Source organism: Phalacrocorax carbo, chromosome 1, assembly GCF_963921805.1.
Source record: "Phalacrocorax carbo chromosome 1, bPhaCar2.1, whole genome shotgun sequence".
In the NCBI taxonomy this organism is placed as follows: Eukaryota; Metazoa; Chordata; class Aves; order Suliformes; family Phalacrocoracidae; genus Phalacrocorax; species Phalacrocorax carbo.
The window spans coordinates 189,903,603-189,926,684 of NC_087513.1; the positions used below are offsets into that span (position 1 = coordinate 189,903,603).

The 23,082-nt window shown below is 43.2% G+C and overlaps 1 protein-coding gene across 1 annotated transcript in view; it reads right to left on the minus strand.

The window, feature by feature from the left end:
• Window positions 1-17,304, minus strand: part of FREM2 (FRAS1 related extracellular matrix 2) — a 141,835-nt gene extending 124,531 nt beyond the window's left edge. The window contains exons 1-2 of the mRNA XM_064440962.1: window positions 12,029-17,304; window positions 6,187-6,276 (exon numbers count right to left, since the gene is read on the minus strand). Of these exons, the coding sequence (XP_064297032.1) occupies window positions 6,187-6,276; window positions 12,029-17,186 (5,248 nt within the window). The 5' untranslated portion in view covers window positions 17,187-17,304. The remainder of the gene's footprint in view (window positions 1-6,186; window positions 6,277-12,028) is intronic.
• Window positions 17,305-23,082: the final 5,778 nt, after the last annotated feature.

Consider the following 23,082-nt stretch of genomic DNA (forward strand, 5'->3'; position numbering starts at 1 on the left):
GTTGATGTTTCTGGCCAAGACTAATGTGCCCAAATGCCATATGCGAGGTCAAGCGAGGATGCCGCAAATAATTCCCAATGATATTTTACCAGTCTGCTTCTGTTCCTACACTATTATTATAGCTCACCCAGGAAAACACATCAGTGTTATGGCTTTGAAAGCAGCACTGACAACTGCTTTAGTTTAATAATTATACTCAGGATTGTAATATTATTCTCTCACAAATTAATAAAGCCTACTAGAATGGTGAAAATCCTGAAAGTGTATTTTTTACTTAGTGAAATGAAAAATGACAGATGAAATAATTATATTTCACAAACTTAATGGAAGTCTTCCCCAAGCAGTAGAACAGTGCTTGTTTAATTAACATAATTTCTTGCATAAACATATTTGGGAATAGTCTCTGAAGTTTCCCCAGAAATTAGGTTTCAAGGCTAACTTCAGGGAATTGTTTTGGAAAGGTTCTTGCTTCAATGGGGATTTAACCAAATGTTAGTACAGGAAAATGCAGTGCTGTGTTAAGGCATTTAGGGATCTGTAATGAAAAGTTTAAATGAGATTTAGCTAATGATGTAAATCACCAGTTTCAGTGAGCCCTGCTTTGGCTTTAAGTCAGAACAGCTGCCCAAAGAGCCTGATATTAAAAAAAAACAAACCCAAACAATTTGTTTTTTTCTTTTCCTAGTGATCCTCACATTCCTAAAACAGCCATGAGAATCTGTCATTACTTCCCCTTTGAAACCATTCTACCCTTGAGGGTACTGCAAGATGCCACTTAGCAGCCCTAAAGCAGCAGTTTGGAGGACTCCACTTAAGCACTGAGCAGAGAAGGGAGTTAGGTAAAGGGAGGGACAGATGATGCCTTTATGGCTCAAATTAAGGCTAAACAGGAAACGGGCCTCCCCCTTGAACAATCATTTTTTTAAGAATGCTCCAGGCCCAAATGAGCATTATCTCATTTTTTTCCTCAAAACGGGAAAATTTAATGGAACGGACTCTGTAATGCAAAACACTGTTAGTATGGCACCAGCCTCTTGCAACAAAATATACTAAGGCACATAACATGCATTTTTTCCATGGGTGCTGCAGTCCTGGTTGACAGTTCCCCAAGCTTCAGAAGACAGACAGGGTAGGAGGACGAGCGAGCAAGGCAGACTGCTGTGATGAGAGCACTACCCAAGCAACAAGCAGGTCAAGAACAAGGTAATATTTTAAAAATATTTGGAGGCAGATCATTACTTAGAAGAGATGAACATTCCTTCACTGACTTTACATGGTCTGAACTTGAACATTTCAGTGTTATCCACAACACTTAAATAGAATAAAGAATATTTCTTATGTGAAGCAAAAATGAAGGCAACAATAGTCCTTTAAAGAGAAGCTCTGCTCTTCAACTGGCATTCAGCACACTGCTGTACGACTGCCACCCCAGTCCCAATACCATTGCTGGGCAAAGGAATGCATTTGACTGATACCACGTCTGGAGTTATGGGGTCTGAGCTGCGGTTTGAGTTTAGTGCCAGCTTTGGGGTATGTTTGTTTTATCATACACAGTCAGCAGAATCTGGCCAAAAATTTGCCTTAAACCAGTTCAACCAGTTTCACATTATTTGAAACTACACATTTAATGAGAAAATACCTTCTACAGATTGGATAGATGGGCATTTAGATCCAAATTCTTTTTCAATTATTATGACTTACTGCAGTGACATTAAAAAGCAGACAAGGAGGGCATAAATTGAAGGCCAACAATGGACTTCAGTTTTAACCATGCACTCTCAGTGCTGGTTTCTCATGTAAGGAGTAAAAATGCCTCAGACAACTCACAAGGGATGTAGTGTGAAATTGTAGTGTGCAGTTTTCTGAAACAGGCACAAGAGCTCAACACACTGGAGCTAATTTCTGTGTCAACTTTCATTCCATATGGGTTAGTGCCATTTTGCATAGCTGAAGCACCAACTCTACGCATATATTTGGCAGTGCCATACATATCCAGTTTCTGTGAGCTTTCACTAATATGAAGTTGCTGCAGACACTGCAGTTTTTCACTAAGTCTATCAGATTTAAGTTACTTTGTGGGTCTGTTTTTCACTAATTAAAAGGCTCAAGCTGGATCTTTTTCTTCAGTCTAGTGAGTCTTTCAATAGTGTGAAAATTTACATACCACAAATACATCCAGGAGTTCAACTATCAGTCTGGATTTCCATTTTTTTAACTTCCCACAGGAAAAAAAGTCCTGTTTTCTCTGCCTTCTGGTAGTATTGGTGCCTTTACTAATCATTTAATTAAGAATTTAATAATATAAACATCAGATTCACCTCTGTCACATGCTTGCACTCATTAAGAAGCGGTCTTTCTCCACCTTGTTAATGGAATTTGGAGGCCACTTCTGAGGAAAGAGATTTAGCTGAGACTACTTTGCAACCTTTGTGAAAAACAAAATTCCGTACTTTCTTCAAGGTTTTGCTAAAATGGTCTCATTACACTTTTTCAGTATCAACAGGTCTCCACATGATCATTTTAAGATCAAAATTCAAAACAAACCAGAAAGCAAATTGTTAATATGATATCTACAGAAGTTTCCTTCAAAACACCACACCGCTAATTCAGCAGCATCCAATATCCCACAGTGTCTTCTTGTTTTAAGTATAACAGAAATGCAAGGGCTCGCCCATTTCACAGCCGATCATCTTGAGGCTAAATCCTTAAGCATGACGAATTAAAACCTTTTCTACCTTTAAAAATATTAGTGCTCATAAACAGCTGAATTGTGTTCTATTTATTTCACTTTTTAATTACTCTTATGAAACATGCCATTTAAAGCCAGAAAAGCACTACAGCCATACATATGCAGGTAATCGATGCTGACAATAAGACTCTTTCAGGCTTAAAACCTCAACCAGTTCTTTCTGGTGAAACCTCTAATTTTGGTCTGAATACAGAAGGCCTATGCTCTTGCTTGTGAATTACAGTCCTAAAGGCTTTTTTCCCTTTTATTCTTAAATGGCTTTCCTTTCTCTTCATATTGAGCCCATTTCTGTTCTCTTAAATTATACTCTGAAAGTTATCATGAGACAGCTGTAATCCCTGACCTATTCTCCATTTGTCTAGGCTGAAGGTTTCTCCCTTGGCCAGTAAGAAAATCAGTTTGTCCCAGTACCATATTTCATGTTTTCAGACCGTAGGTCACAATTTGGCACGCAGCATGTCACTCACCTTACTCCTGACATGAGAAACTAGTGGGCAAGGGGCCAAGAGCTGGCAGAGTGCTGACGTGGCTCTTTTTCCCTCACCCATCTAGTCTGCTGTTGCCCTAACTTGCTTACCACAAATGCTAGCCACATGTAAGAGGATAAATAAAATTCCAGATCCACAACAAAATTCACACTTGAGCAGTGTGATGACTCCTTGTACTTGGTCTCCATGCAACTGCCTGAGATAACAGACTCGGGCCCCAATCAGACGATCATTACTTAAGAGACCAACAAATGATCTGCATTTGTTCTCTTAAGTCACAGTATAATGAGTCAGGCAGATCAACCATCAAAAGATGGAGCCAGAGAAAGTCATGCTCTTCTCCTATTTCCAGTTCAGAGGCCATTCCAAGACACATAGAAGAATATTTTACAGACAGTGCTAGAGGTATGGGGCAAAATCAACTTTCTAATTCATGTTAATTGAAGACAGCCCAGACTGATATTGCATGTTCCCCTTACTGAGGCATGAGAGAACTGGAAGCTATAAAATACTTGGATTGCAAGATGTGCCTTGATTTTTTTTTTACTTACTCAAAATAACATTAGCTGAATAATATGAAAAAATATCCATTAAATGAAACAAATTTTGAAACCTCTCTTGATTTCAATGGGACCACTATGGACTTTGGCACAAGTCAGCTTAACTGAAGTCCCACTTACTTCATTTAGAGCATTAGGCACTGTGTGTACTAACATCACAAACTTGTTACTACTGCAAAATTCCTGATCCAGGAGACAGAAGTCTGAAGCGTGCCATTCTACTGTGGATGCTGGAATTCTGTGTTGTATCCTTCACTCAGATCTTGTGTTTAGCCTCCTAGAATGATCCGTCTTAAAATCAGAAACACTAAAACAATAGTCGGTACCACTGAAATTCTGCCAAAATATACCTGAGCTGCAAACTCTGGCTTTGATGTCTTTCTGAAGAGGGTGGAAATACAGCTAGGTCAAATTTTGCATCCCTGTTAGAGATTCTAAAGATGCTGCTAATAAATTTGAGTTATTTCAAACAGACAAATATGAACCTTCTGATCACAACTTCATTCCTTTTAAATGCAGTTTTACCATCTTCAGTCACGCAGAAAATCAGGAATACTCTGAAATGCAACACAGCTCATTTTTCACTGTATCAACAAATAGCCTCAGAAAAGCAAAGACCACCTTACCATGCAGCTAAGTAGTCTCCAAGATAATAATGTTATTGCATTTCCAAAGGCTCTAAAAAATCAACAAGTACTTCATTATCATAATGATTCTTTGTACTATGAAAAATAGCATGCTGTTAAAATTGACAGGCTGTTACAACTCTGCCAAGTAGAGACAGATGTGGAAGGGAAGCTTTCCAATGAAAGAAAAATTCTTGGTATAGAGTCAGAATATATTAAGTGCAATTTGCTTTAACTACACATTTGCCACTAGAAAGTGTTCAAAGAGCATGGAGAGAGGTCTCACAAACTTCAGGTTCTCAAGGAGCAACTCAGTTTTAAGAATTGATGACAATCAGTTCACTGAGAGCAAACTTTCTTTGGCTTTAATTACTCCCATCACATGAAACCTTGAAACATCTCATGACTGAATATTTGTTCACCTAACAGAAGAACTTGAAAATCATAAACAATGTCACCATGTGGTGACACCTGTCATAAGAAAATGATGGTATGACTAAGGAAATATAGCACCCCATGCTCCGTCATCTTTACCTAGCTTTAAAATTCTCTAACCTATATATCAGTTAAATGAAAACAGTTAAGGAAAATAAGTTAAGTGTTACAAATTCTTATCTCACTACTTGTTCTCTGATGTAGCAAAGAATTGCAAAGACATTTTCAAGACATTTCAGTACTCTAGAGGTACTGTCTCTTCTGTGCTTGTCCAGCACAATGAACAGGACAACATGCTTTAATATTCCACCTCCAGCAATGGTAGATAGTGACAAAACTGCTCAGTCTGTGACAGATAGGACAAATCCCTGTTCACTGATCTTAATACCATTAATTGGCTGTGCTTCTTGTGAAGAAGTAACACAGGCTGAGAACATGAGCTGAAAATAAGCTAATGTGAAGCATTTTTTCTAAGTATATTATTAAATCAGCTAATAAAATTCATTGCCAATTACTCATAGAGCTATATATCACATATTTTAAAAGGCATTAAAGTAACATAATCTAGCCACCTGTTAACACACAGAGGAATATCCACATTTGGGAATATCCACATTCAGTACAGACTTTGGATGAAAAGAAAGGCCTGTTGATGTGTTTTGTTTACCTCTTACACTGTTCTTTGTTCTTTAAAAACAAGAAAAAAAAACCTGATTTTTTTTTTCCTGAATGAGTATATGCCAGTATTCTCAATTTGTTTTTAGTCTTTCCTTTTGCATCCTCCACAATCCTACAAAATAATATTAGTCAGGAGAATTCACATCAGTCACCTAACAAAGATCTTTGACAAGCATTTGAGGATTCTGTTAAGTAGGTAGAATCGGAACTTAACCTCTATACAACATGTACATCAGAGACAATGCATCCATACGAATAGCATTATAGCTGGAACCTTTAAAGAGGTAGGCAACCATAACTGTAAATCAAAATTTTCAAGATAAAAGGCTTATGAGGAATTTATGTGTAAAGAGGCTGGACAGGGAATACAAGGTAAAACTACTGGAAGCCCAGGTATCTGAGTAGACTCAGAGAATTTCACTTTCTTTCTAGAGTTGGCAGAGTGTTTTTTCATTAGATGCTATTACCATTTTATCGACACCTCTCTTTGTTATCACCAGAAACAGTCCACAATATAGGAAAGTCATAACAAAAATCATATTCCAGGAGGTAACGTGGACTTCCCTCAATTAAATTCAATGTTCTTAAACTCCCAAAATATAGTTAAACTCTTTGAAGAACAATAAAGCACAGATCTTATGAGTACTCACCACCATCTTCAACCATGAAATGAAAAATGTCACTGGTGGCATTGTCACCCCCTCGTAAAACATAGCATATCTTCATATCATCAATATCAGCTGGAAAGAGTCAGGAAAACAGATTTAATTTTAAATGCTGAAGGTAGGAAACTGTTTTTATAGAAAAACTTAACATGTATTAAATAGTTTCGCTTCAATAGAGACAGGTCAAGGTTCTCCAGCAGAGATCAGGAATGTCAGTATTAACATCACTGGAGTTTTACAGATACCATTCATTCTCGCTCCCTTACTCCCCCCCCCCCCCCCCCCCCAAAGCCGTCTTTTAAGGCATATTTACAAAAAGAACTGAAAGGAAATGTAAAAACATGGGCTTAATGGTCAGAACTATTTCATATTTTTAGTGGTGCATTTTCTTAAACAGAGGTGTATCTCCACTAAGATATTGGTTCTGTCATTCTTCATCCTGAGAAGTGCTGTAGACATCACAGAAAATCTGTGGCTGAAATGGGAGCAAAACCCAGGGTATTTTCTATGTTAAGTTCTACCCTCCATTCAAGAGGCAAGGCAAATTAGTCCACATGATCGCCCTCTCCCCCAAACTAAATTACTTCTGACATGTGATCTACCTCTATGATGGTATATCTCTACACTTTTTGCACTAGAGAGATCTCAATCTCTTTAGTCCCCTACAAAAACACCCTCTCCACCAGACCATCCTTCCTATCAGCATGTTTTCAAAGGGTATGGTATGTAATCTATATAAACTGTCATAAATAGTGCTCAAACACTTTCAGTGATTGTTTTAAGGATCCAAACAGATGCAATTAAAATAGGCAGACAAGACTTCAGTAAGAAGAAATTCAATGCACAATTCTTAATCATCAGTTGCAATAAAGAAAATATGTAAATGTTAAAAAAAATATTGTGTTTTCTGGTTTCCTTGAGCAGTGATGAGAAGCATATAGTACATAAAAAACTGGGGTTTGTCACTTCCTTGGAAAGACTGCTGTTAGTAAAAATCCATGTCTGATACTTTTTTTTTTAGAAGTAGTGTTGGAAATTAATAACATTAAAGTGGAGCTCAAGTACCACCAAAGTTCTCCTCCCATGTTAGGGCATATGCATTAGCAAAATGAAGCCAAAAGCACTTTTGTCAGAGCTCCTCAAAATCCTCAGTTCTAAAAGTAGCCAGACGTCTTCTAGGGCAAACAACTTAAGATTATCAGCAAATATATGTCACTGAAGAATCTCTTCCATAAATGTTTCAAAGTTAAAGATCAAAAATTCATGCGGCTGTAAAGAGGACGCAAATACCTCTTCATGCCCATGAAGCAAATAAATCTTTCATCCTGCAAACACACAAGTACTCAGCTCTGCCCATGTGGGTAGCTTTATCAAAATCCATGGTTCCAACATACATAAAGATAAGCACTTGAGCCAGTGTTTGCAGGACCAAGACCACCTCATCAAAAAAAGCCACTTGTCATCCAAACATCTTAATTTTGCCAAAACAATTGCAAAGGAATGATTTATTTTCTGTTCATTAAGAACATGTTCAGAGTCACTTAAGCAATTCTATACTTTCCTTCCACAGTTGATTAGGTTATGCTAGTTATATTAAAACTTGACTAGCTGTAAGCACAATTCATTACTGTATAACTACAGTGCCTGCTACATACTAATGTGATATTGGAATCCTCTAACATAATTTTGAAATCCATCCAAAATAATTTTCTATGAAAAAATATAATTATCTCCTCCAACCAGGGCACTGATTTCCCATTTAAAATTCCGAAAAAATTATGTTGTTATTAAAGGTTACATATACTAATATATGCTCTTTACGAAACAAATGCACTTCAAAATATAATTCATTCATCAATATGAAAACACTTGCCTGAATAAGATGGTAAAAAGCATTATCGGGGCTAAATGTTGAATACAATCATTGCTTGCAAAGAGCTGCATATTTGGCTGGAGTAGCCATGTAGCCATACTATTGCCAAGGCAGATCCTTACTCTCCACTATTCCTACCCATTCTTCCTGGCTCCTCGGCACACCTGCAGAGCTGTGGGATGCAACCAGGCCCTTACTCAGATTTACCCACCTGGGTCCGGGGACTCCCAAGGTGAGCATCAGCAGTCCATCACACTTTGTACATTCAAAACATTATCCCAACATCAGCCACCTACTTGTTATGTACCACTAAGCTTCTCTAAATGTGAAAGACTTGGCAGTTCCTGAATAGACTTTCCCCACTTTAAACACATTATCTAATCTGAATTAATATCTGCTGTGAACAAATTCCAGCCCTGACTTGCAGAGATGAGTGCAGTATGATTATGCATACACAATACTCTTTGTATGTATCTTTGTCCTAAGACAGCACTAGACTAGAAATTACCATGTGGCAAGTGTTTCCCTTTAAGATTTCTCTGCATTTACTATCACCAAATTGTAAATATAAAGCAGAAAGAAATAATGAGTCAAAAGTGCTGCTATCAGGTGTAACTGCTTAATGTAGTTTAAGAATATTTCATTTTGTTACTGTCACTTGCCTGTCTCTCTCATTCAGATCATTTCAACAATTAAATAGAAAAGAATAAAAAGCACCAAGCATTTGCAGAATTTGGGGACCTTTTATCAAGTTGTTAATTCTTCCACAGTCTAATACCCTCTTTGAGCAATCCTAATTAACTCTATGAGCCTCACGAGCAAAAGATTACCTACCACACTTGTGGCAGAAATATTTGATGTATACTAATTAGAAAGTCCCTCACTGTTCCTGAACGAAATACACAACAAATCTCCTGGACAGTCTATATTCTGCACAACTGCATTTAGACTGGAGGCTTTTAGCTCATCTGGCAAGCTAGGCTAACTGCCTTTCTAGCTCTTGATAAAGTTTTGTGGGCAGATATTGAAAAGCAATCTCAAGCATAAGGCAGAAAGCTGTTTGCTAAACAGTTGCTCTGCCCTCTTTTTCAGTTATAGGCAACCTGAAAAAACAGACTGCTCAAGCTGCTTGCACACAATGAATCTTGTTTCATTGATGTTACCTCATTCAAAGCAGTCAGGCTGCCTGTTCATACAACCTCAGACCCACATCCAAGGAATGGGAGTGACAGGTCATAGACTGTTAGGGTAGAGTTCACAAACTATTGAGCAGCTTCAAAACTCATCTGCATGTAACCCTGAACTGCCTCATCTGACTGCAAAGTTGGCCCAGTTTTGAGTAGAGGCTGGACCACATGACATCCAAAGGTCCCTTCCAACATGAATTGGAAGTCTGTAATGATGTTTTACAAGCTCCACCAGGACCCACACAAGTTAATGAAACTAGCATTTTGTAAGAGGTTGCCCCACATGGCAGGGTAGGACCCTTAAGAAAGGGAGAGATGAAAACATTAAAAGAAAGCATATAACAGCAGGGCCAACAGTCAATACAGCAGAACTGCAAAGTCAAAACTATTACTCATGGCTGGTTGCAAAATCTGCAATTACATTAGGATCATTAAGAATATGACAAAAGAGGATCTTGTTTACTCCTGCCCTGAACATTAGATAACTGTCTGTCTCAGTATAGCATAAGCATGAAATATGCCTAAATTCACTACTCTGGATGTGACAGTGCTTTGCACATTAATGGTAGTGGGCCACAAGGTGAGGGACTATAGTGAACTACACACAGAGTTTTGAGTATGCAGCTTGGTCTACATAAGACCTCTGTGTCTCACATTACTTCTCAAAACTGCAGCCTTCTAGGTTCTGCCAAGAATTTTTGCCTCCCTGCCCCTCACAGCCTCTCCCATACCCAAAGCATCTATAGACAAAAGGCATCTGAAGAAAAAGGAAAGGAAAAGAGAGTGCCATTTAATCCATGACTTTAACTTGCAGGTTATTCTATGACTTCCAGCAAGTTCTCTTTCCCTGTCCTCAGCAGATGTAGTATCCATGTGTGAGCTTGACGCCTTCTGCCTTTCATGCACCCTTTCCAGACACCTCTTCTCCCTCAAGTGCTTGACCCTGCATTCATAAGGTATTTTTATGTGTTGGCTTCATAAAATACAAACCATTATAAAAAGCATTTAAGAAGTTGAGAAGAGGGATACCACAGAAATAACACAGATGCTCAGGAGGTATTTGCTCATAGAGGGCAACAGACAAAATTACTGAAGGAATGTGTATTTCTTAAAAGCACTCTTCAACTCAACACAAATTTGAGTGCTTATGTCAGTACCATCAGGGAACCTGTGAAGTTATATCACTTTCTGGGCATCCTCACTAGCTTTAAAACTAAATTTTCCTATGGGTTGCATGCTTCTCACCCAGCTGAGGCAGCCCCAGGATATTAAGAAAGCCTGCATGAAGACCAGTGAGCATGCCATGTGGTCGGACTGCCACTTGAAAGACAAGTAACAACTGCATTTTGGTCATCTGATGAATGAACGCCTGGCCACAAAGCACAAAAGAGAATGGAATATACCTATCCTGAGTGCCCGCCGCGCTCCTTAAAAAAATGGAATATCACTGTGCTATGCAGTGGTCTGCTTTCAAGAAACACCCACTCAATAATTCTAAATTCTCCAATGTAAGAGAAAACCCAGTAAAAAAGTCACTATCTGTTTATTTGCTCACTTCCATTCTCTTCTGTTTCTCACTTATTCTGACAACATACTCTTAATACTACTCACAGCTCACGACCAAAACCTTACATTTAAAGAGCTGTGGTGGTTCCCAAAGCTTAGATATGGTTTGGTCCCTCCTCATCCTCTTTTTTTGCACTAACACGGCAAAACTTAGAGCATCCCAACCATTCAAAAGTCCATCAGGCCTGCTACCAAGATTTGGTATGCCTGGTGAGAACATCACTACAGCCAAGACTGTAACATGGGATACATACCAACATGGGCTCTGTGAAATGAAATACAGCCTACTACAAGCGTTCACCTCTAGCCTTACCACCTACAAAGCCTAGCCTGTCTGGGCCCCTTTAATTTTGAGTCTCTGTGCAGTTGTGCTGTCTGCTCACTCCACAGCTGCAGGAGGCTCCAACAAAACCTCATTTCATTTTTAATTAACCAGCTATTAACTCACTGCAGAATAACATGGAAAATTCTCTGGAGAATAGCTAATGCTCCCCTTTCAATTAAAGTTACTTCATAACCTTGTGTTGAGGCTTTATTTCAGAACATACGGCACATGTGGTTTTTGTCCTATTTATACCACCCAGTATTTCAGTTCCATGTAAAAAGTAAGTACCACTGACATAATTTAAAAACATTTACATTACCTTTTAATTTACCACAAACACTTTGTGGTTAAGATTTGTGTAATTAAGGCAACAAATGCATTCATATTACATTATTTCCCCATGTTTGGGAAATGATTTTGCTTTTACAGTTAAGTGCACCCAGACTGTATAGCAACTGATGCCCTAGCCATGGTATGACCATTAGTTAATAATAGCTTGGCCACTCCCATAGCATTTTCTAATTAAAACTGTTTAAAGAAGGAGCTCAGCCTCCAAAGATCCAGAACCACGTGCAGCCCAATTCTGTTATCCAAATTTCTATCATTGATAGAAACTCCAAATCACAGTTATTTGGACTGTAAGCTGTCCAAGGCAAAGATGCTCCTTTATTCAGTGTTTATCCAGTAGACCCCCTTTCCTGTTTAAAGCTGTCACAGATGCAATAAATAATAAACAGAACTAAAAAATAATAAAGCTGTTATAATTAAGATCACTGTTGGAAAGTTTCTCCCGTCAACTGTTATAGAGTTTAGCATGAAAAATAATGTTTCCAGTGATCTAAAGAAAGTATGGAGTATTACAATATATTACAATACCTTGGGTGAACTGGCTGATGCTATGGTTGCCTCTCCCCAGGTGGATCAGGAAGCCATGGCGTGGACCCTCTGTGATTCTGATCTTGAGAGTAACATGCAAACTGTCCCTGTCTTCCACTTTGAGCACCTTGTTGGTAATCAGAAACCCAATGTGACCTGTGGCCAGAATACGGAGAGTCTGAGCACCCTTGTTTATTACAATTTGAGGTACACTGTTGTCCACAGCCATTATTCGAATCTTCATAGTCTGAGGTTTCCTCGTTTCAAACACAGTGTTGGGGAAGACATAGAAATCAGTATGAGTGCCATCCGTAACAGTGAAAGAGAAGCTATCCTCAACTGATTCTGTGCCATCATGCTTGTAGCTGATTAAGTTTTCATTTAGATCTTGTTTAGTGAAGGTGGTGACTGGTTTGGAGTTATTGAACATGATCTGACCATGAACTGGTATTTGAGTGATGATAAATTTTAGCAATGCATCGGGTGTATCTCTGTCTTCTGCAGTCAATTCAAATGGGGTTATCAGTTTGTATTCATTCTCACTCACCACCAGGTTATGGATCGTGACGACAGGTTTCTTATTGTCCACATCACTGATAGAAATTCTGAAAGTACGAAATACAGGGTTATAGCCGTCAGTCACCTCAAACTCAAAGCTGTCCATTTTCACCTCATCTTCTGAAGTGTGAATGTAATAGACTTTATTGCCTGCTAATAGGAGTTGAGTAAAAGTGGAGATGGGTACCCCAGGCTGATCTGTGCATTCAAGATGACCACGAACAGGTGCTCTGGTAATAGTGAAAACTAAGTTCTCATCTGGACTATTCAGGTCACTGGTGCTAAGCAAATCAGTAGTAAGGGTGACCTTCCCTCCTTCCTTCAAAGAAACTCCTTTGCTGATTACATCTGGGAAGACAATATCAATGCTACCTATTGTCACATAAAAGTAGCGGTCAATGAGAGGATTTATCCCATCTGTCACATCAAACTTGATAAGATCACGAACACCTTCTTTACCAAAATGCATGTATCGAATTAAGTTTCTATCCACTTCATCCTGGGTGAAGTTCATCCCTAGGGTAATATTCTCAACCCCACCTGAAGGCTTTATTCTCTGCAAGAGGCCTTGTCCTGGCCCATATCTTATAATGTACGTCAAGGTTTTGTCTTCAGAATCCAGGTCAGTAGCCTTCAATATTCTGTTATGAATAGTTCTAGTTTCCCCTATTTCAATCTCCAAACCATCATTGATGGCCATTCTTGGTGTCTCATCATCTACAGGAATAACCAGGATGAGTACTGTTTTCCTAACAGTATGTTTACCATCTGTGAGTTTCACCTCAAAACTATCCTCCTTTGTCTCCGAGTCGTCATGTTCATAGAGTATGTTGGAGCTCTCTGTTATCTGATCCAAGGTGAAGCTCTCCACTAGCACAGTTCCATTGACCAGCTGGTTCACAATGTGGCCGTGCCTGGGAAGCCTGGTGATTGTGAACATTAATGCATCAGCAGGGATGTCTGCATCCACTGCATTGAGGATAGGGGTATCAATAACAAGGCTCATGCCTTCCATCACAACAAACTCTCGCATAAAGATTTCAGGCTCTTCATCGTTGATCGGCATAATGACAATGGGGAAAAAGTGCCTTGGGGAAAAGTTAATGCCATCGGAACAGCGGAAAGCAAATCTGTCTTCAACAGGCTCTACACCCTTATGTATACTTTGGACATAAAAAATATGCCCTTGACGGAGGTCTTTGAAGGTAAAAGCACTTATAGCTATACCTGCTCTGGATTTTTCAGATCCTGGGGCTGGAGAGATATTCTCTACATACCCAGATGTCGGCTGAGCAACAATGGTGCAGAGTATATCATCTTTAGGAGTGTCCACATCTTCAGCCCTGAGGTGAGCAGGAGTAATGACCTGTTTGTCACCTTCTGTTACCATGAACTGGTCCCCCACAAAAATCTCTGGGGCTTGACTGTCAACAGGAAGAATGGTCACCAAGACTGAAACTCCTTGAACAACATTGCCCCTGATGCTCCACTTCTCAGAGAGGTCAGACAAGGTAAGGTTGAAGGTATCTTCTTTAGGCAGAAGGCCTATTTCACCACCACTGTGAGCATATACCACAGCACCATCCAGCAGATCTCTCTGGGAAAATCTCTCTGCAGGAACCCCTTGGACCAGGATGCTCCCATGCTGAGGAGGATCCTCTACAATGAAGGTCAACATCAAGTCATCTGTATCCTCATCCGTGCCCTGAATAACATTAGCAGTGATTTCAGCAGCACCATTCTCCAGCACATCCAGGTAGGAACCAAGAGTGCCTGGGGGCAACCGTAGCATAGGAACCTCATCATCAACTGGGTGCACGTTCATTTTCAGTGTGATGGGCACAAAATGAATCCCATCACTCACGTCAAGCCTGCAGGTATCGCTGTTGGTCTCAGCTCCACTGTGCACATACACCACCCTCCCTTGTCTGATATCCTCCAGGCCAAAGATGCCTCCCGGAATCAAACTGTACCCAGAAAGCTGCAACTGGCCATACCGAGGAGCCTGGGTCAGGATAAACCTGAGACGGGTAAGTTCAGTGTCGGTGTCACTGGCATCCAGCTCAGTTGGACTAAGGACATGGCTGCCTCCCTCAGGCAAAGCGAAGCCAGTATTGGTGATTTCAGGAGGCTGGTTATCCACAGGCTGCAGGTAGATGGTGAAAGTCCCTTCAGCTGCATTGCCAGCTGCATCTTGCACTTGATACTGAAACTGAATCAAATGAGGAGCCACCCCCAGTTCTTCCTGTGGGGGACGGTACGATATCTTGTGATGATTGATCTGGGCTTGGGTGAAGTGAGTAACTTCCACAGAGTGATCCTCAGTCAGCACAAGGGATCCGAGGCGGGCTCCATATACATCTGGAGGGTGGTTAGTGTCAGTGTCAGTGGGGGGCTGGGTTATCGTGTAGCGGAGTTCGCGGTCCCCTGAATCCTGGTCTGTGTAACACAAGTGCTTCCTCCGCAGTGGGGTCACCTGCTGTTCTGCAACTATTAAGTGCAGGCTGCTGCTACTATGCAGCTCTGGGGGCAATCTGTCTACAGGATGTACCCGGATCACAAAAGTCTGTGGTCCAGAGCGGTTGGGCGGGTCATTGTCATCCTGGACTCTAAAGACAAACTGGTCCAACACAACCCCAGGGCCAGGGCTGTGAGGCCCAAAGTGGTGGTAATAGAGACGCCCCTCCACAATGTCCTGCTGCAGCCACTCTCTCACTGGCTTTTCATAGATTAGGGAGCTTCCCGCTAAACCCGGTACCCTCCTCCAAGAAAACCCCTCGTCTTCTTCCTCCTCTTCCCAGCCAGGAGGTGGCTGTGCTTGACGGAGGAGCAGTTGCCCAGCAGTGGGTCCAGACTCCACTGTGAAGAGCAGGATGGCATCCTGCGAGTCAATGTCAGTGGCGCTAAGAGCACGGGTGGTGATGAGCACTGTTTCACCCTCAGCCATGGCCAGCCCCGTGTTAGCATTGAGTAGGGGTGGCTGGTCATCAGTGGGCACCACGGTAATGGGGAAAAGGAACTCAACACGGTGGCGAGAGCCACCATCTTCCAGCCGCAGCACCAGGTTGTCACTGAGTGGAGACTCGCTGCCATCATGTTGGTATATGACCCGACCTGCTGCGAGCTCAGCCACCGTGAAGTGTTTACGAGGGGCAGCAGGAGCTGGGCTGTCCTCCAATAGAGTAAGGTGGCCATGCCTCAGCCCTGCCACCACACTCACCCGCACCTGCTCAAGGTCATCCTCATCACTTATCACCAGGCTGGGGCTGGGACCGGGGCCTGAGAGAGGCCGCGACTGTCCCTCATAGAGCACAAGGCCAGTGTTGCGGGTCACCACAGGTGCCAGGGTGTTCATGGGCTTTACCACAATGACAAAGGCAAAGGGCTCTGAGGCAGCACCCTCTGGGTCCAACACCTCCAGCTCGAGCTCAAAGAGCCGCTCCCGATCCGAGTCCTCCATGGGTGGCTGGTAGGCGATGCGCAGCTCCCTCACGTCCTGCTGGCTGAAGGAGGAGACAGGCAAGCTCCGGTCATCTGTGCTGACCATGTGCCCCTGGCCAGGGCCAAAGGGCGAGGTGATGTTGAAGAGCAGCAGGTCTGGTGGTGACTCGGCATCCTCGGCCGCAAGCATGTCAGGCGTGAGGGCGGTGAGGACAAACTGGTCCACCTCCATCATGAGCATGGCCAGGAAGCTGGGTTTGGGGGCCACGTTTTCAGTCCCGGCCCGGATCCGCACCAGCACCTGGAAGTACTCGCGCTTCAGGAGTGCTCCACTTCCCGCTGCCTCCCGCAGCTCTGCCACCAGCGGCACCAGGTCACGGTTGGGGGAACCACCAGCTGCCGTGTGCCGGTAGCGCAGCCCCAAGCGCAGGAACTCCTCGCAGTCCCACATCGAGGTGGGCACCGGGCCGCCCCCTGCCGCCTCCCCACCGGCGGCCACCGCTGCCGGGGGGTAGTTGAGGATCTCTCCGTACCGGGGCAGCCCGGCCAGCGGTGACAGCAGGCCCACACGGCAGCGCTGCCGGCCCGGCTCGAAGGCGAACTCCAGGCTGCGGGAGTCCAGGGGGTTGCTGCTGCCCCGCAGGCGCTCGACGGTGAGGGGCAGGTTGCGGGTGACGATCTCCAGCTGGGTGAAGAGCACCTCCACCTCCAGCACCAGGGGCAGCACCAGGGCGCGGCTGGGCGAGTCGTAGCGGAGCTGCAGGCGGACGCGGTCCCGCGCGGGGCTGCGGCCGCCCAGGTGGGTGTACTGCACCTCGCGGGCCCCGAACTCGCAGGGGAAGCGCCTGGGGCTGAGGCGGCCCGGACGCTGCCACAGCGGGTCCTCGTCCAGCACGGTGAGGTGGCACCGGTCCCCCGGCTGCACCTGCAGCACCAGGTCCCGCGTGGGGTCCAGCCAGGCGGAGCGGCCCAGGGGCACACGGAGCCCACGGTTGGCCACCACGACGGGGACCGCCTCCGGCGCCCACGGCGAGGTGACCGCGGCTCTGCCTGGCGGCGGCTCCGGCGCCCCCTCCCAGGCGCAGCCGGCCAACAGCAGCAAGCCGGCCAGCAGCAGCCGCCGCCGCGGCGGCGGCGCGGCGGGGAAAGCCTGCATCATCCTTGCCGGAGGAGCGAAGGGCCGAGAGCCCCCGGCGGCAGCAGCAGTGGCGGCCCCCCTCCCGCCGCCGGCGCGGCGTGACCCGCACGTCCCACGGACACGCTGTGCTCTGACGGGAGCGCGCCCCTCTCCGGAGGGGAGCCCCGCCAGCTGCGAATCCCCGCCCTGCGCCTCCCAGCAGCCAATAGGCACCCGCGGAGGGGCGAGGCCGTCTGGCACGATTGGACAGAGCGGTTTGCCAATCTTGCAAGCCACGGGGAGGGACAACCTCCCCCTCCCTCCTCCGGCCCCTCAACAGGTTGCTGAGGAGAAGGCGCTGAGGCAGCGGCGCGCTGAGCCGCGGCCGTGCGGGAGCGGCGAGAAAGGGGGAGGCGCGGGTCGCCCTGCCGGCAGCCGCCGCTGGAAAGGCGCCGTGTCGGAGGCCCCATACCGGGGGGAGGGCGGTGCTGCTTTCCCACAGCGGAGGAGCGCACCTCCGCCGGTCGCGGGAGCGCACCGACGGCTCCCCGCCTCCTCCGTAGTGAGCCTCCCCGCTCTCATCTTAAATCCTGGCTCCCCGGGGCACAGTTAGAGCGGGGCTGCCCGCGGGTCGTCGTCGGGGCGGGCTCGGGGTTTCCCTTTCCCTCAGGGTACGGGGCGACAGGTGAGCGCGGGGCGGCAGCGGCGGCGGGTAACGTCCGCCCGCTTCCCGGCGGGAGGGGTTGGCCGAGAGCCGCCCCCGGTTAACGGGGGACGGCGGCGGGGAGAGAAAGGGAGAAAGGTCCCTTTTCCTGAGGGAAAGCGGGGCGGGTCAGGCGAGGAGAAGCGCCCCGGGGCTGCCGCCAGAGCGGCTGCGGGGCGGGGGTGTGGGGACCTGCCTGCCGGCACCGCCTTTCTTCGCGACAGAAAAGAAACAACGGATAAATATCTCCGGGGCAAAACACATTAGTTAATACCCAGTTTCGTTCCTCGGAGGTGAATAGTCACAGCAGTGGGTGAATAAAAGCTTCACAATATTTCTGCCGTCTGGCGTCTGCAGTTAAAAGCATATTAATAAGAGCCAGAGCTTGAAGGAGTTATTTGCCTTCTAAAATTCCTCATGGCAGGCTCTGACTTTTTATTCATCTTCTCTTGCAGCTGTTAAAACTCTTTCTGGTTAATGAAATGTGATCCACAATCTGCTTTTAAAAACGTATCTAACAGAACAGAGAAAAATACTAAGGAGCGGCAGATTCAAAGATGACCCAAGGCTGTTTGGCAATTACTTTGTCTAAATTTGTGATGCATTCTTTTAAAATAATCTTTGACATTATCCTTCAGTGGTGGAGCAACATTATGACATGCGGTCTTGTTTTCTGTATGGAAAACTTGACTTTGGAATTTCAGGTGGGGGCATTTCAGCCACATTTACATATAAGTTTTCATCCCAACAAATAATTTACCTTGGTTTAGGGTAGTGGGACATCAGTGGACATCTTTTACTACACTGGATTACTGTAATTTGTGAGATACTTTTATATTCTATTATTGACATACCTGTGGAAAACTGCAGAAAGCTATTTTGTTAAACAAGTCTCTACTGAATTATGGACTTGGCTCCTGCTGCAGGAGGTAGTAATTCTGGTAGTTAGTTATCTACTAAGTTATCAACACTAATACCATTTCTCTACCTTTATGAGGCATTCACTCTGGATTTCAGCAAGGTAGTGTCTTCTTTCTAAGCCTCAAAGAAAGATAATTCAGTAGAAAAAGTTGAGTTCCAGGACCAAGGATCTCCCGTAGCTTCACAAACACAGTGTTAGCAGCTCTTCTTCTCAGAGATGACAATATTTGGGATGGAGTGATTGGAATTGCCCAGATATAGTGTTCTAGTGTCAAGTCATGGGTTTTATTTTAAAACAAATAAACAAATAAACCCACAACCAAAACCAAATGACCCAGCACAGAGATCTTAGGTAGCATCAGGGTGATCTGAAGGCATGTTTGCCTTTGTGGGCATGAATATCTTATTAAAGAAATGTGTACCATCTAAGTTTGCTTCCAAATTTAGGCAGTAGAAAAATGAAGTTTTACAGAACCGATGTTCAGCAGACATCTTCACATTTATTCAAGAGAGAAAGATTTTCCTTTTTTCAAAATAGACTCCCTTTTGCAGAGTTTGCCACTCAAACCACATGTGTGTGTGCATATATGCATGTGTGTGGAGAGAAACTTAGTGAAAAAGGGTAATAAATCATGTACAAATAGCATCTAGCTTTTTTATTTGTTGTCCTAGCAGAAGAAAAAAAAAAAAGATACAGTTTTTAATATTCTTAGACTGTTAGGGACAGCAGGTAAACATGTACCTTTAAAATATTTGCTCTTTAATGATTATGTGTTTAGAACCGTGTCTGTAACAGCAATCTTTTCTCTGTTAAAGTCAGTCCAATATCTGTTGTGATTTTTATCAAGAAATCTATCTGGGACATCTCTTTTCAATTGGTAAAGAGAGTTAGAGAAATCTGGTAGATGAAGGAATAGCTTTTGAAATACCCATGTTGAGAGTGAATGGAGTGGGGCATTCCAACAAATACACTTTTGAGAGATTTATCTTCCTAACTGGAGAAAAAATAAATCAAGAGAAAAGTAGTGAAGGGATCCAGCTCTGGTACAGAAATTCCTTGTTTTCAGTGGATACAGGGTCATGTTCTTTGATCTCTGTTACCTCCATCATCAAGTAGTAAACCTCTGTGTACAAACAGCAGAAGTCCTCTTTATTTTCAGCAGTTGCTGTCTTGTCAAACAAGTCAATGAGCTCATGTGCCACAGTCCAAGTGCAAAGTGCAAGACCTGTTTTTTTTTTCTTCTCACAGCACAACATAAAATAAAAAGTGCTCCAAGTTATAGAGTTGATAAAAACTTTGAAAGGATTTTCCTTGGCTTGCTGACTGGTTGGCTTGTGCCAACACTTGTGTTCAAATTCTATTGAAGGAAAATTCGTCTTGGCTAAATCCTGATCTAATGACATAGCTGTAAATCCAAGGTGTACCAAATCAGAATCGGGCCCATTAACAAGTCCATTGATCTTTTAAAATAAATTTTGGTGGACAAAGTGACTGGTGTTTGACCAGGGGAAAAAAGGAGTCTGCACATCCTTTCATGAAAGCTTGCAGCTCTGCTACGCTGCTACACTATATTTCTGAGTCTAAACAGAAACAGATTTAAGACAAAGAAGACCAGCTCATTTAACGGAGTATTAATTAAAAAGTGTGCTCATGGAAATCTAGTGGTGCATGTTTCTTCTGAAATGAATTACCTGTGAGGTTAAGCAGGATAAATCTATATTTTAAGACATCTGTTGGTTTAAAAATGAATGCAAATCTATTCTTATTTTACATGATACCTCTTCTGAGGGCATCTGGCTTCTGCTTTTGATGGCAGATCACAGATTTATATTCCTTATTGAAACCTACACGCTCACAGTTCCTGTGTAAGACAAAGAGGAGTTTACTGTTCACCAAGTCTACATACACATTTACAGTTATCAAAGACTGCCCTCTGCTGATACGGTGAAATGTTAACATATTAATGGTAGCGAGGCCCGATTTTTGTTATAACATTACTTTTTGTAGGAGTTTTGTATTTAATGATGGAATTAATTCCAGCGATACTCTTAAAAAAATTAGTAAAAATGAAATTATTGTGATGATGAAATACTGGGAAAGGAGTCTAAATACATAAAAATGACAGAGCTTTTTAACATTTTCCAAATAGCATGAGTATTTCCTAACTTAAAAGTGCAAAAGGATGTGCCATCTCTTGCCAATGTACGCTAATTACCTTGCCAAGGAAATGAGGAGAGCAGGGGGAGAGGGTGGAAATGGCAAATGAGAGTCACAGGAGCGTTTGGACACTTATCGGTCGTATAAGTAATTTTGCTACTACAGTTCAACTCTGAAGGCCATGCAAAAGCAAGGCGTACAGTACCTACTGTAGCATAGAGAAAAATTTCATCATTGACAATATGACAGGTGATCTGGTGTACAAACCAAAGAACAATCCTGTGTAAACAGTCTGCTCAAACAGAGTAAGAATTTTAAAATGTTAGATCAGCCAGATGAGAGCGTCTCAGTTCTCTGTGTGTAGCTGCACTTAACCAACAACCTTTCTGTTGCTTCCATACTCACTTTTTCTTCTCTTATTTTGTTAATGAATTATTATACAAATGGCTATTTATAAATTATTGACTGTAGTTTTTTACCTGGGTATATGCTAACCTGTGACTTTCAGTCAGCCTTTTTCTGCCAAGTATCTCAGGAGGCAAAGAGCTGATGCGAGAATCATCTCTCTTCTTCCTGACGTGTCTTCTTCACCATCACACCCAGTACATGTGGCATGGTCTTGAGCCTGTGCTCCATTTCTTTCATGACTTCTGTTTCAGTCCATGTCTGTTACCCTGCAGGCAGAGATGTTCCTGAAAAGTCCAAAGCCACTAAATCTTGTGTCCATAGTTTTATTTTCCTTTGCCTCAAATATATCTTTCACTTGTGTGAAAAACTTCACTGGCTTCTGTCAGGATAAGGTTTTGTTCCTTGACTAGTGGCACTCTTCTACAGTCTGTTCTCAAAACTGTTTTCTGTTGATGCTGGGATGAGTATTGTGCTTGTTTCTGCATTTCATGTACCTGCAGTAAATGCGACCACATGACCCAGCCAACATCCACTCCAAAACTCAATCCAAAATCACCCTTTGTGTTTCTAAAGCTCTTGTTAGACTTTTGGCTTAGTACCTTATGATGTTTCTTCTGCTGCTGCCCCGGTGATTGTTTTCACCTGCCTAGCACTGGCGCCATACCCACACTCCATGTCTCTAGCACTATTTTCACTTCAACCTTGGCTCCTTGAAAACCTACTTTTCAAATCAGCCTTCTTCAAGCTCCTTCCCGCTTTAGATCTCATCAGAAGCAATGTGTTTTCCTTTACATTTTTTCTCCTCTGCCCTTTGATCACTCTTACTGTTTTTGTGTCAAAGCCAAAACACAACTTCTTGATCTCCTATTAACAATGAGAAAAGGCTTGGTAATACACTAGAGTAAATAAGTAGTTCCATCGAGCTTCCTTACCTATGGTTTATGTCTTGTTTTGAAGGTTTTTTACTGTGATTATGGAATTTCTAATGTTACTTTTAAACATACATACACTGACACACACACACGTGTTCTTTGATGTGTAATGAGGGCGACAATAAAGACACGATAAGCAATGGCTGTTTTCAAAAAATATTTAAAGACCTAGACTTTTTGAGTCCTCTCTCAGATTTCCCCTGGATGAAATTTGTGAGTGGTGTTCTTGACAGAAACTGGCCAAATGCTGTCACCGATGGCAATGGCAAGTTTATCTCAGCATGCAATACAGAATAGGTACATGTTGGTATAGGTATGTATTGTGTTAGGCTATATTTCAGCCTTGAGAAAAGGAGGCTCAGAGGGGCTCTCATCACCATGTACCAGTACTTAAGGGGTAGTTACAAAGAAGATGGAGACTCCCTTTTTACACGGAGTCACATGGAGAGGACAAGGGGGAATGGACATAAATTGCTCTTGGGGAGATTCCGATTGGACACCAGATGGAAAGTTTTCACAGTGAGGACAGTCACCATTGGAATAATCTCCCCAGGGAAGCGGTTGACTCGGCCACGTTGGACACCTTTAAGATTCGGCTGGACAGGGTGCTGGGCCATCTTGTCTAGACTGAGCTCTTCCTAGAAAGGTTGGACTAGATGATCCCTGAGGTCCCTTCCAACCTGGGATTCTGTGATAACTGAAGTTGTGTATCAACAAGGAATTATTGGTAAGACATTTATTACTTACGGGTAAACACTTAAGAGCTGGTGGAGGTCAGCACAGTGAAATCTTCCATGTTTATACATTTATCTGAAA